Raw genomic sequence first — 13921 nt, 5'->3', positions numbered from 1 at the left:
ATGGATTTATATTTTAATAACCGATTTGATGACTAGTAATGCAGATCTTAAAAGTAAGAGTTAATTAGTACCACCATTCAATCGTCTTTGCATATAACATATCCAACCTATCCAAAATTGCATCGAAATGATGTCTAATTAGTAGTCATGTGAAACATATAATTCCTCCGTAGGTATAAACAAGGGCCATAGAGGACCTGATGCCCCGCCATTGACTCACTTGAATTAGGGCCCTCGAAATCTATATATTTAAAGTCAAAATTTTTCTTATGGAAAGTAATAATAAATTAGGGGCATCTTACATAGGAAAATTTGTTCAGCAATGCTCAGAATTCTCTTCTTTGGTTTGCTGAATGGGAATATTTTTAAATATTTTAACATTAATTGTATGAGCCAATAGATGTCAAATATTTTTCAAACACACACTAATTAACAGTAAAACTTACGGAAAAAGAACTATCATATATTAGTAAAGAGGTATGCCTTATTTGATGTATATTATATATGACAACAACATGGCACACAAATGAACACTCTTAAATCTTTTAAAGAAATTGGGCGATGACCAATAATTTCTTCATTATAAATACTGTATAATAAAATCTATACCATAAATGTTCTGCTTCAGTGCTTTGAACTTCTAATTATGTTTATGAGATTTTCTTATTCTTGGCTTAATATGGTTGGTACCATGTGAACATCATGTGATAGTGAAACAATATTTTTTTTGGCTTTGTCCCTTGCAGTTTCCTTAGTGTTGCTATAATACAACTTAACTTAATCTCGAGGATATGGAATGCTACTAGTTTTTTACCGAGTTAAAACAAGGAAAGATGCAACATCAATATTAGATTGATTACACTAATAGATACCTATTTGATAATTTTTTATTAGCCCTTGCATTCCAATTTCTTTTTAAAACAAGGCTATCAATTCGCATTCATGAGCGAAATTCAAATTTGTTTCATTAAAGTTAAGAATATAATTAAGCATTTATGCGCAAATCATGGTCGATTTCCTTGAGCTTGGTCTATAAAACTAAGAAATGGTTTCTAATTATTTGCTAGAATGTACTTAGTATTGATAATATATAGTACCAACCCTACAAGTTTGCATAGGCTAATAGAATATATGTTTGGAGTTAACTGTGTGAAATGTCCAAGTTTCTCGGCTTCTTAAATCTATCAACTAGCTGAATTTTTTTTTGTTTAGTATTGTTGCCAACGAATAACTTAAGTTTATATATGTTTGAAAGTAAAATATTTTTTCGAGCAAGCAGGAGCTTTCATATGAGCTTAAATTTCATTAATTTTGGTTTCAACTTCCAATCGTATGTTCCTTTGGTAAACCAAAATCAATCATACGTGGAAGAATCATGTGGCATATTTATGTTTAAGAATAACTTTTTATGTATATATTGTGGCAAACATAACTACGACTTGTGATAATTGTTATAAATTTTCCAAATTATCATATAATTCTAAAATTAAAATGAAGTGAGGAAGATATTATGATTCTACTTGCAACAATGACAAGTAAAAGGGAGTACCATATAAGAATATGAAACTAGCTAGGTTACACTTTTTTTTTGATTGTGTGTTTTAAAGAGGGCAACCTTGATTGAGAAATCACAACTTATCAATAATATCAATAATATAAAGAGCATAAGAAGAACATAGGTAGGCCAAATCATAATCTTAACTAAAATAACAAACGGGTATTTTTTTTTTCCCCCTAGCCTACTCTTAATTTTTGGATTTTATGGTTTTAATGATATGATAATGTGATGAGAAAATATGAATATTTTTGATTTTGTGAAGACATTAATGATCTGCGGAGGCTAACAATGAAGGTCACTGGTGTTATTTTTGACTTAATTTGAACGAGCCTGCATCAGCTGCAACTGTTTATGGTTCGGATAAAAAGTCCAGGAGTGTTGTTGCCGACTGTTGAAACTGCAAAACCGGAATCGCTTGTGTCTGTCGATCAGAAAAAGTCTTTGATGAATGGACTTAATCCAGAAGTAACAACAAGCTGCTGGAAATGAAGTCTGTGGAAGATCAAGTTTGACAATCCCGGTTAATATCCCGGTTTATTATTTTTTATTAGAGCGCGCATGAATTCTAGCAAAACATGCGACGGAAGGTTGTTACGTCGTAAGTATTGACGAGAAAATATGACGAATGTTGGTATTCCGTCGTAAGTTTTGCGCTCCGCCTTTTCCGTCGTAAGATATCCGTCGTAATTGGCCAGAATTGCTGTAGTGTATCTACAGCTATGGAATGAAGTACGCTTCTCATATACGTGTTTTGTTGTAATTAACCTTAATAATATCACATAAGATGATTATTGGTTGTACATATTTAGATCTAACACTCTAGCTTTCCCCTCTGCTATCATCACGACTTCATTTCCATATGAAATTTGTGTCATCCACGAGATGACCTACCGATCCTAATTCCTAAATTCTTAATTTCCGTCGTAAATATCCTGTTTTGTTGTAGTGCTAATCTTCCATTGTGATTTTATTAGCAATGTCAATATGGTTTACTGTCTCTGTTAGCTTGAGCTCCTCGATATCTGTTAATGTACTCGATTTTTCCAAGTGCGTCATGTTAAACATGTTTCTGGACCCTGAAATTAAAGGCTGCTGCAGAATCTGTCAAGGACATGGATCTCCAGATATGGAGTGGTTAGTTGCTTAGTGGTTGATGGGCAGCTGTGTGTGGTGATATTGTTATCATGGTTCACGGGCAACCATAATAAACTCCTATTCATTTACCCATAAAACTGCTCAAGATGTTTAATCCACCAGCTCGCGATTAAGTACACAAATATCATCAATGATACGGTGGCGGAATCAGGAATTAATCGAAATGACTCGGGACTAATATATAATATTTTATCTAAATATTTGAAATCAATGGAAGCTCAAATTATCAAATACGAAACATAATCAAATTCTAAATAGAAACTCGACTTCTGCCTGCGTTAACCTCCTATTTCCGCACACATGTACATGACGGTATGGACCTATACTATATACTTCCTGGATATGTAGCACGAATAGCAGAATGTGATAGGATTAATCATAAGGCCATACCTTTGTCTAGTCTTAAATTAGCAGAACTGGAATACAATAATTATTAATTACTGTGCAAAATAATAAATTAATCTCACGGGTTGTGGTTGTTTGTTTTAGTTGTGTAGCTTAGGATATAGGGAAGTCAGATCATGCATATTGAGATGATATTACCTTGACTAACTATCTCTAGATTCATTTAATCCCAAGTCTAATTTGAAGTTAAGGAAACTTCTCCATTAAAATATTAGTAATTAGTAATACTGATCATAGATAAGTCAGAATAGTATAATTAGAAAAAGATGCTAATCAATGTTCTTGGACTTGAACTAGTGTCACTATATGTTGTCGACGACGATTAATATGCTTTAAATAATTTGTATTCGATCGGAACGTCGAGTACTGTACACAGTACTCAAATCAAAGAAGAGACCAATTTAATTTAACGATGCACGTTGTGTCAAATTAAAGAAGAAACCGATTTAATTTAACCGGAATTACACTTTTAAAAAGCGGGAAGTGAGATCTCATTGGTCCCAGAAATTGCAACACAACTAGAACCAGTCCACAAATTACAAACTGCATGCTTCAAAACAACAAATCTTGAATTTATAATCATCTTAAAATCACTATACAAATCTTGAATTTATATATATATCGTTAGTAATGTTGTAGAATAAGAAAAGGATTTGTTTCCTTCTTTTATGAGGAAGATTTTTACTTGGTGGTTATGTTTAGGTATTGATGTAATATATCATTGTAAGAGGACTTTTGATTGATATTAAAATCGATAATTGCCAAAGTTTGGCCACCTTCCTGAGAATTTGAAACTCTGACCAACATTTTGAAAATCAGTGTAAACTTTGTCCACGACCCTAAAATTTACTCTTTTAATTAAAAGACGGAATAAGAAATATACAATCTAAAGTTTACTCTTTTAATTAAAAAACGGAATGAGAAATATACAATCAAACCTCAGTCTCCGCATATACCAGGTAACTCGAACCAAAGACCTGCAAAAATAAGCAAGATTTTTAAGTCACAAGTCAAAAAGAACTTTTCATTTAATAACAGCCGCGGGCTCTGTACCATGGTAACACACGGAAATTTGAAATGGGGCACTCGATTCATATAAAATTCACAACATTTCCACGTGCGATATGGTGACAATATTAGAATTATGTTCCTTATTTTAAAACCCCGAATGCCCCATACAGTCTCTGAGAAACAGATGTCTCTGCTTATTTATGTCTGTGCTTCCAAAGGATTTAAGTATCTCATAATCTTGGCTCTCAAACCCACATCATTTTTCATCTTAAACCGAGAGAGAGAAAGAGAGAGAGAGAGAGAGAGAGAGAGAGAGAGAGAGAGAGAGGGAGGGAGGGAGGGAGAGAGAGTAGGGGGAGAGAAGGAGGGAGAGAGAGAGGAGAGAGAGAGAGAGAGAGAGAGAGAGAGAGAGAGAGATGGCACTGGAAGAGGCTATAGCATTCCAAGACCTGTATAGTTACAAAAATAGTATAGACATTTACGATATATTCGAAGGAAGTTACAATTGGAGCTCACAGTGTGATCTAGTCCAAACAGAAGAACAACTCGGTAGTCTCAATATACTTGAGAGTGGAGCTGAAAACTTTGTCAACAACACTTCTGATCTCTCTCATTTAGTAGAATCACATGTGGAGCAAAGAGGGTGCAATTCCTCCGTGGAGTTCGAAACCACAGAAATAAAATCAGCTCCACAGGAATTTCCCCCGTCTGAAACCTCCACAACAATCTCTTGTAGACCTAAGAAAAGAAGGTCAAGAAACAAGAGGAACTTGGAGGACATTGAGAACCAAAGAATGACTCACATTGCCGTCGAGCGCAACCGTCGTAAACAGATGAATGAGTATCTCTCCTTGCTCCGGTCACTCATGCCTGAGTCTTACGTCCAAAGGGTATGACATATTCTTTCTCTTTTTTTTAGCAACACAGTTCACTATACTCCCGACGGAGCAGGTTCTTTATGTTATCTTTTGACACGTATTTTGAGATTCCTATAAGGTATAGTTTCATAATATTTTTTTTAAAAAAAATCCTGAATAAAAGTTTGGCGTTTAGACTTTTATTCAAAAAATAAATAAATAAATGTTATGAAACTATAATTTATAAAAGCGTCAAAATGCGTGCAAACAGTGAACGTAAACAAACTGCTCAGACGAAGAGAGTACCGTTTTTTTCAATTAACGAGTTGCATTTATCGCTGTGATTCAATAGGCTGATCAAGCATCGATAGTTGGCGGCGCCATCAATTACGTTAAGGAACTTGAGCACCAACTACAATGCCTCAGTGTACAAAATCAGCACAATCAAAACTTTGATGCTAAAGATACTTCATCTCCGTTTGCTGAATTCTTTGCTTTTCCCCAATACTCGACAAGTGCAAGCGACAGAGAGAAGTCCATGATCACCGACGATAATCCATGGGCCAAAGAAGGCCATTCATTATCTGCCATGGCTGATATAGAAGTGGCCATGGTGGAGAACCATGCAAATATGAAAATTCGATCCAAATCGCGGCCTAGACAGCTTGTGAAATTGGTGCATGAGTTGCAAATCCTTAGACTAACTATTCTCCATCTCAGCGTCACAAGTCTTGATCAAATTGTCCTCTATTCACTCAGTGTCAAGGTTAGTTATTCATTACTTGTTTCACACAAAACACTCACATCATTCTTATACTTGAGCACACTTCGACATTCTGTAAAGGGAGCGATAACGGAATTATAGTGATTTCGTTTTTATGATGGCATGTGCATGCAGGTGGAAGATGATTGCAAACTGAATTCTGGAGAAGAAATAGCAACAGCTGTGAATCAGATCCTTGCAAAAATCCAAATAGAAGGAGGTTGTTTTTCACCTAATTTTCTTCATCAGTAATTTCTTTTTGTTTTAACTTGATTAATTTCCACTCTCAGATTTGCTGAAACCAACCTGTGGTCACTTAAAAGTAGTGTACCATGTGTAATAATGTCTTAGTGCAAGACCAATCTTCAAAACATTACTTTGCATATATTTAAAATATATTAAAATTTGAATGTGTTCCCTCTGTTATGGTCTTCGATCATAAAATAAGATGTTGCAATCCTAATAATAATAAGTACTACCTCCGTCCCTCTGAATAGTATATGTTGGAAAAGGGTACGCGACACGAACTTTAATACTCTTGTAAAGTATAGTTGTGCAATATATTTTTTAAATTTTTTTCTGAATTAAAGTTTGGATGTTAAATTTTTATTCAGAAAAAAAAATCTCAAAAATAAGTTACAGAACTACATTTTATAAGAGCATTGAAATGCGTATCAAACAGTTGAAAAGAAACGTATAGAATTAAATGGGACAGATGGAGTAACAGGTTTGTTTGCATTGTAAATTCATGTTATTACTCCTTAAACGATTTTAATTAAGACTTTTCTAATTGTCGAAGTACCATCATATTTAGATGGATCGTAATTTATAAAGGAGGATAGGGAGACTTTAATTAATACTTTTACGATCGTTCAAGGACCATCATATTTAGATGATACGTAATTTATGAGGGAGGACAGGGAGTAGATGATGAGTATAATTATAATATTACTGTGTATTATAAATTGAGGTTATACAAGTCATTGTCATCCAAAAAATAATTAATAAATCTATTAAAAAACATATGATAATTCTGAATATATTATATGCAAATCCACTAATCACATGAGAGCATCAATATCAACCAAACGGAAAACTTGATTTCGATTTGAATCAGATTCGATCCGCTATCTTCCTGACTAAATAATGCCAGCATAATAATGTACTAGTAGTAAAAAGCAAGATATAATATCGTTAGGTATTAAATAATTTTGTACCTGAGTTCTCTCCTTTATCAACAGTTGAACGACATTATGGGGGCCATGAAGCTGTACGGTTTTTGTTTATAATCCCTAGTACAGCAGTAAAAGTGAAGGTGTGAAAAACATTCTTACAATAATGGCAATATTCTTACACATTCAAACTGAAAATCCCTGTTTACATTTTCATGATAATTTATCCTGACTTGTTTGTTTGTTATTCACATATCGAATCCTAACATAATACTCTCTCCATCCCAATTTAGATGAGCCTTTTGCTCATTTCACACATATCTTTGACCATATTTATTATGTTGATTTCTTATTGTAGTATTAGCTAGTGGTATATTGGAATAATAAATATGAGAGGGTAAAGATGAAAGATGGTTCATAAATATGCATTGAAAAGGGAGAAACTCAACTATTTTGGGATAAAAAAATGGAAAATGCTAGGGACCCCAAATATTTATCCCAAAAAATTTTCCCAAATGACGTGGCGAAATCTCATTGGTTGCATTTATTCCCATAATAATGAGGCACCCCCCTGCAGATTCATCAATCACCCAATCAAATTTCGCCACTTGTTAGCCACGTCATTTGGTAACAAATTTTGAGAAAAAAATTTGGGGTCTCTAGCATTACCCTTAAAAAATTTCCCAAAAGACTCATCTAATTTGGGATGGAGGGAGTAATTATTATCATAAATAAAATAAATAACAATTGCTAACATAATAATTGCATTTTTTTATTATTCTCTCCGTCCTATTCGTAGGTGATCTTATTTTTTTATGAAATGAACGTTTGCCATCAATTTCAATCAAAAAATATATAAATATGAATGTATTCCTTAAATACTTTTAATAAATATTAAAAATGAAAAAGCCATTTTTCTTGAGACATGAAGAGAAGAAAAGTGAAAAGTGGTTCACCCAAACTTAGAGGCACTCTCGTAGAAAGCGGAAATCGGACTTAGTCGGCAAACGCACCGTCTAGCATTAATCGGATAATCGGGGATTAATCGGATTAATTAATCGGAATCAATTTAATATTATTTTTTAAACTAGATTAATATAAATATATTTATATTTACAATAGATTTATAATCATTTAATTCTATAAATTAAAAAAATCAATGATTTTATCCACAAAATATCCATTTTCTAAATATTTAAGTCAATTCATCCCATAAGGCAATAATACAATTTGTCGAAAAATTAATTTTTAATTTTTAAATTTTTTTACTATGATTTTTAAAAATTTTAAATTTGCCGATTTTTTGCCGATTTTACCGTCTTTTGCCCGATTAATCCCGTTTTTGACCGAATTTTAAGAAAAACTGATTTTTTTCACCGATTAACACTTAATTGAGACGGTGGCTGACCGAACAACGATTAATTTACGATTAATCCTTAATCACCGACTTTTAGAACACTGCTGGGAGGAGGTAATAAATTCATTTATGAAAAAATAGTAGATCGCCTGCTGTTTTTAGAAACCAGTATAATATAGAGGTGAACAAAAGGACCGGCCCACTAGGCCCGGGACCGGTCCTTCAAAAGCCCGGGCTTTTTTTCAAAAGCCCGGACCGGGCTTTTCAAAAACCGGGCCGGGCCGGGCCAGATTTATTATGAAAAAATGAGGCCTACTTCGGCCTACCAGGCCGGGCCAGATTTAACCGGGCTTTTATCCGGGCTTTTTTTAGTTATGATTTTAAATAATTATATGACATTTTTTTATTGAGTTTTTCCATATCATTCTATTTAACTGAAATTTGAGTTGTATAAATGAATTGACGTGATATATATGTATACATATCTTGAATTGATTGAAATTAATTTAAATTTTGTATATAAATTTGTGTCAGTACGTGTAGCATTAATTAATCTAGTTGATGTGGGGATATGTTTAATATTTATACATGGACTTGGATGTGTAAAAAACTCCAATTTATAGGTTAATCGGGCTTTTCATCCGGGCTTTTCGGGCTTTTATCCAGGTTTTAGACCGGTCTTTTATCAGGCCGGTCTTTATCCAGGCCAGATTTTTTGCCGGGCCGGGCCGGGCCAGATTTTTGACAAAAAATCAAGGACTTGTAAGGACTTGCACGCCAGATAAAGACCGGGCCGGGCTTTTAGTAGACGGGCTTTATCCGGTCTTTTTACCGGGCCAGACTAGACGGTCTTTTTAGGCCCGGTCTTTTTGTTCAGCTCTAGTATAATATCATATATGATCAAGACGGAAAGTGGGACCCAGTTTTTGGAGTAGTATGCATGTAAAGTGGTAGCCTGTGAGGAAAGCTTTACTTGCTTTTAATAGCAACCAATAGAAATGGACAGATATCACTGTACCTGATAGAATGGGAAATGAACTAGAGAGGATGTTTAGTTACTGGTTTTGTAAAACTTCACACGAGGAACAATGATTCTTGTCCTAATTTTATGTTTCATCTTTTGGAATGGTCAATAATTTCCAATAAAGTTGATGTAGCATGAGATTTTATAAATCGGCGCTGTCTGATCAATGTTTCTACTCCCTCTGTCCCAGTCAATTGTATACGTTTCTTTTTCACTGCTCGACACGCTTTTTAAGGCGCTTATAAAACATAGTTCTACAACTTATTTTTAAGATTTTCTTTTTTTGTATAAAAGTATAAATGTTATACTTTTATACAGAAAAAGAAAATCTTAAAAATAATTTATAAAACTATATTATATTGAAGCATTAAAGTCCGTGCCGTGCCCCCGTCCCCCAATGTATACTATTGATTGGGACGGAGAGAGTACCTTTTACAACCCTCACTTGTTAGCTACTACTAGTAGCCTACTAGTATTCTGTAGAGCTAGCCGGAAATTATATTTCATGGATTATATATATGCTATTAATTAAAGTGGAGCCCTAGGGTTTGAATACATCTTCTCCCTTTTGTTTTTACATGCTTGTTTTTAAGCATGGTACCAGACTTATGGCGATTCTCTCTCTATCTACACTTCCAACCACTACTCTTATCTTTGCGGGTAAAAACGCTATTGAATAAGATATTTATCAAACAGTTTTATGAAAAATTGCTAATTTAATCCGTTAGTCAAAACATCTGATTTAATCAGCTAGTCAAAACATCTAATTTAATTCGTTAATAACTAACCGTGAACCGCTAATTTCCAAATTGGGCCTATATAAAAATTAATCTCAGCTTTTTTACTTCATTTTTCCAAATCTATCAGTAAAATATTGATCGATCCCATCCATTATCAACTTTATTTTTTTCTCATAATTTTATATATTTTTCTTAATTTTCATAATTAACTCGTATATAGAGAAATGATACTGACAAGATCTAACAGTTAAAAGTCTATCACAACACACTTGCACTGGACTACTTTCTTGGAGAAAGTGTTTACATGATTACTGTATCATTTGCTGTCAGTGTTGGAGTGTATAAATATGCCTTACTAAAGAATGGACGTAACTGAATGACCTTTTCACTGCTGCTCCGGATTTCTCTCTTCTTTTGTCAAAAGGCTCTTCTCTTTTTTGGTTTAAATTAAAGTTATACTTGTACATCAAACAAATCCAAGGATAAATCATTCCCTCTCTCTCAAGTCTCAGCAGGCCAGTATCTGTAGTTCACACATACAACTACAGAGCTGTTATGGAACATATAGTAAAATATGATATTAAGGATAAACAACTTTATTCACCATTACAAAAGTTATCTGCAGAAGCTATATTTTATACCCTTCCTTAAGCAAACGGCCATGCTGACAGTGTCCTGGTATAGGAAGGTAGGTGGCAAGGTCAGCCTCAGCTTCGCGGTCTCTTAGTTCGAAATCAATTTCGGAATTCTTAATCCAAATAATATATATAGGCCGTTTGGGTTAGTTTAAAAGAAGTAACGTCCTGGTTAAAGTAAAGAATTGGAGCAAAACTGAGAACTAAATTAATAATTAGAAGTTATTAAATTGTTTGGAAAAAAAATAAAGGTTATAAAGAAAAGCTAGCATTTTTTACTTTAAACTAAGTAGAACCAAGAAGTTGCTCCTGCTTCCCTTACCCAAACAGGGGCATAATATGTATGTTCTTCAAGTTTATATAATGATAAATCCAAAATTTAGGATTTATTCATGAATCTTGTCGGTATATAAAACCACGGCCTCTCTTATGTATACTATACTGTTAAAGCCAAAACATTAAAAGTTTGGAATTGTATGGAAGGTTGGAGTTGTATAATTTTTATATTATCTCTATAAATACTATCTAGATGCCGAACAGAGAATTTTAGCTCAGGCTTTTGGGGTTGGACATGCTCTAAGCACATAAACAGCATAGAGATACCAGTATATCACTCTTTCAGTTGCAGTTTGTCCAGGTTAGTTAACCTACCCATTATTCAACAAATGTCTATGGGGGAGTGAACCAATATGTGAATACAGAATATTTCAGTCCACTCCACTGGTATTGTTTCGCAAATATCAATGGCACGCCTTCATGTCAGTTTTATATGAAAGTATAGTCACTAGAACAAGTCATCTTTTCTTTGTGTTTACATGGCTGTCAGAGGATGGAAGTTCCCAATTATTTGATGCCATGCTTAAAACATTGTTTTTGGCTTGACACTCCTTATTACACTTGTTCACGTTTATGCACCTGCGGAACGAGGATTTTAATATAGAAAGATCAAGAGACTGAGTGCACCATTAAAACAGGATAAAACAGATAAACACACAATATCCACTAACGAGCATTCATTCCTTTGCTCTTCTTCGGAGTCTCCCTCTGACCCGAACGGTTCTGTAGTTATATCAGCAAATCTGATCCCAGGGCAATAACATGACGAAGAAGAGTAGCCAGATAAAAGAATCTTACAATGAGGATTTATGGTAGGTAATAAAAATACGGTTAGTCTGGTGTGTACTAATGGGCACATGCTATACACTAAATTTTATAAATTTAGCTTAATTTGATTGAAACCTACTTCTTAATAATTGATAGAGCATATATTTATATATGTTTTTATATGATTTTATTCCCATAATTTTAGTATTTTGTAAATAATCAGGGTTTACTAATTGATTTTAAGTGTTTAGTGGCAGGATAATAAATATTCATAGAGTTGGATTAAATCAAGCTTATTTGGGCTTTTATTTGAGGGAAATTCGGACTTTATGGATAGCCTGCGAAACAAAACTTGTTTGGGCCATAACTTGAGTTTCGGACGTCAGAATTGGGCGATTCAACAGCCCACACGAAGATATTGGAATTTTCTACAAGTTTAAGGTGGTCCAGATATCAAAATCCAACTGGATCAGCCCAGAATCAGGCCTGAACAGCAGCCTACGAATTTCAGCATCAGAATCCAACTAGTTTTAGGATATTATTTTATTTTCTTGTAAATTAAGAAAACTCTTAGATATATTATGGTTTTGATAGAGATTAGAGACAACTAACATTGTATCATATAGAATAATATAGAGATAGCCTTTTTAGAGAGAAAAGAGAGAGAAACACTTATGAGAGATTGGAAGGAGTAGTGAAGGGATTCATCCGGACTTTGATGTGTAAATTTATATCTACCGCAAGTGCACGGTGCCTGTTGTAAACAGATACTAGCAAGTACGGGTCGAATCCACAGGGAGACAAGTTTCAAGAATCTTAATCTGACTATTGCAAATTGTTTCACAAGACAAACGAATATTTAAGATTATTTTACTAACTAAATAAAGCAATGCAAAGATGATTTAAATCAATTAACTAAAGTCTAGGACAATTCAGGTTCACCATGCTTACACCAAAACTAGCTATTCATATAATAATTCGACAAGTCATGTAATTAGAGCAATTGTTAATCTCTCTCAAGCATTAACACTCTCAGGAATCCATTGATGCTCTCGCACTCAATTTCAATCCCGCTAATCTTATGTGTGCCTCTAGTAAGTACATCTCTCGATCTTGTACTCCTATTTGCATACAATCAATCTATGATATTGGCCAATTACACAGATCGAACATCAAGACATATAGACTAGAATTACACATTACCCATTAAACCATTAATGAAAATAAAACATTATAATGGTGCAAACATGGCTCCCCTTCCGTCCTAGAATGGAACTACTCACACATACTAGCGACTAAAGCAACAAAGATAATGAAGAGAGCCATATAAAACATTAACAAATAAACAAGTGATGATCAAGAAATACCTCAAAGCTTCTATTAATGGAGAAAATAATGTCTAGAACAAAGTATGGAGAGAAGGAGAAGAAAAACCTAACTCTCTGTAAAAGTAGCGTATGTAACTAATGTCTATTCTAATGGTAATCTCTCATAATAAAATCTGATCCTATTTCTATGTTAAAAGTCTTTCTAATATTTTAAATCAATATACAAAATAGAACTCCAAAATCAACAAGGATTCTCTCTCAAAATTCGCAGCTTTCTTTTCTACTCTGTTTTCGGGCTTTTTCAGTTGGACTTTGCTTACTGGACCACTTCTGAATTAAAGAAAATTCCAAGAGCTTCGCGTGGGCTGTAAGATCGTCCAAATCCGACATCCAGAACTCAAATTATGGCCCAAACAGTGCAGAAATCGGGTGGAACCCAATAAATCCGAATTTTAATAGAAATTAGCTCCAAAATAGCTAATTTGTCTCCAAATCCTTCTCAACTTGGAATTCTTTATTTCCTACAATAAAACATGAAAATATATTAAATAAATATCCAAATCAGTGCAAAATATAATTGAATATGAGAATAAAATCATATAGAATATATATAAAAATATATTCTATCAAACATCCCCACACTAAGCTTTTGCACGTCCTCGGGCAAATATGCGAAATAAAACTAAATCCTAACTAACTAACACCACTTTCGTAGATGACACGATTGCATTGAGCGTATGCAACAAGCCGTTAAACCCCTAGGCAGCCCTAGTAGGACGAGTGTTGTCTCGTGAGGGTTTATAGTGAATCTA

The 13921-nt window shown here is 33.9% G+C and overlaps 1 protein-coding gene across 1 annotated transcript; it reads left to right on the top strand.

Annotated features, from left to right (window-relative positions):
• The first annotated feature begins 4361 nt into the window (after positions 1-4361).
• LOC108225516 (transcription factor bHLH94) lies at positions 4362-6170 on the top strand. Its single transcript, XM_017400402.2, has 3 exons — positions 4362-5019; positions 5339-5752; positions 5885-6170. Exons 1-3 carry the CDS (start codon positions 4546-4548, stop codon positions 5999-6001), a joined length of 1005 nt encoding a protein of 334 aa, XP_017255891.2. The 5' UTR covers positions 4362-4545; the 3' UTR covers positions 6002-6170.
• The last annotated feature ends 7751 nt before the right edge of the window (positions 6171-13921 follow it).

Source organism: Daucus carota, chromosome 6 (assembly GCF_001625215.2).
Source record: "Daucus carota subsp. sativus chromosome 6, DH1 v3.0, whole genome shotgun sequence".
Classification (NCBI taxonomy): Eukaryota; Viridiplantae; Streptophyta; class Magnoliopsida; order Apiales; family Apiaceae; genus Daucus; species Daucus carota.
The sequence above is the reverse complement of the archived record's forward strand: the minus strand, read 5'-3'. Positions and strand labels throughout refer to the sequence as shown.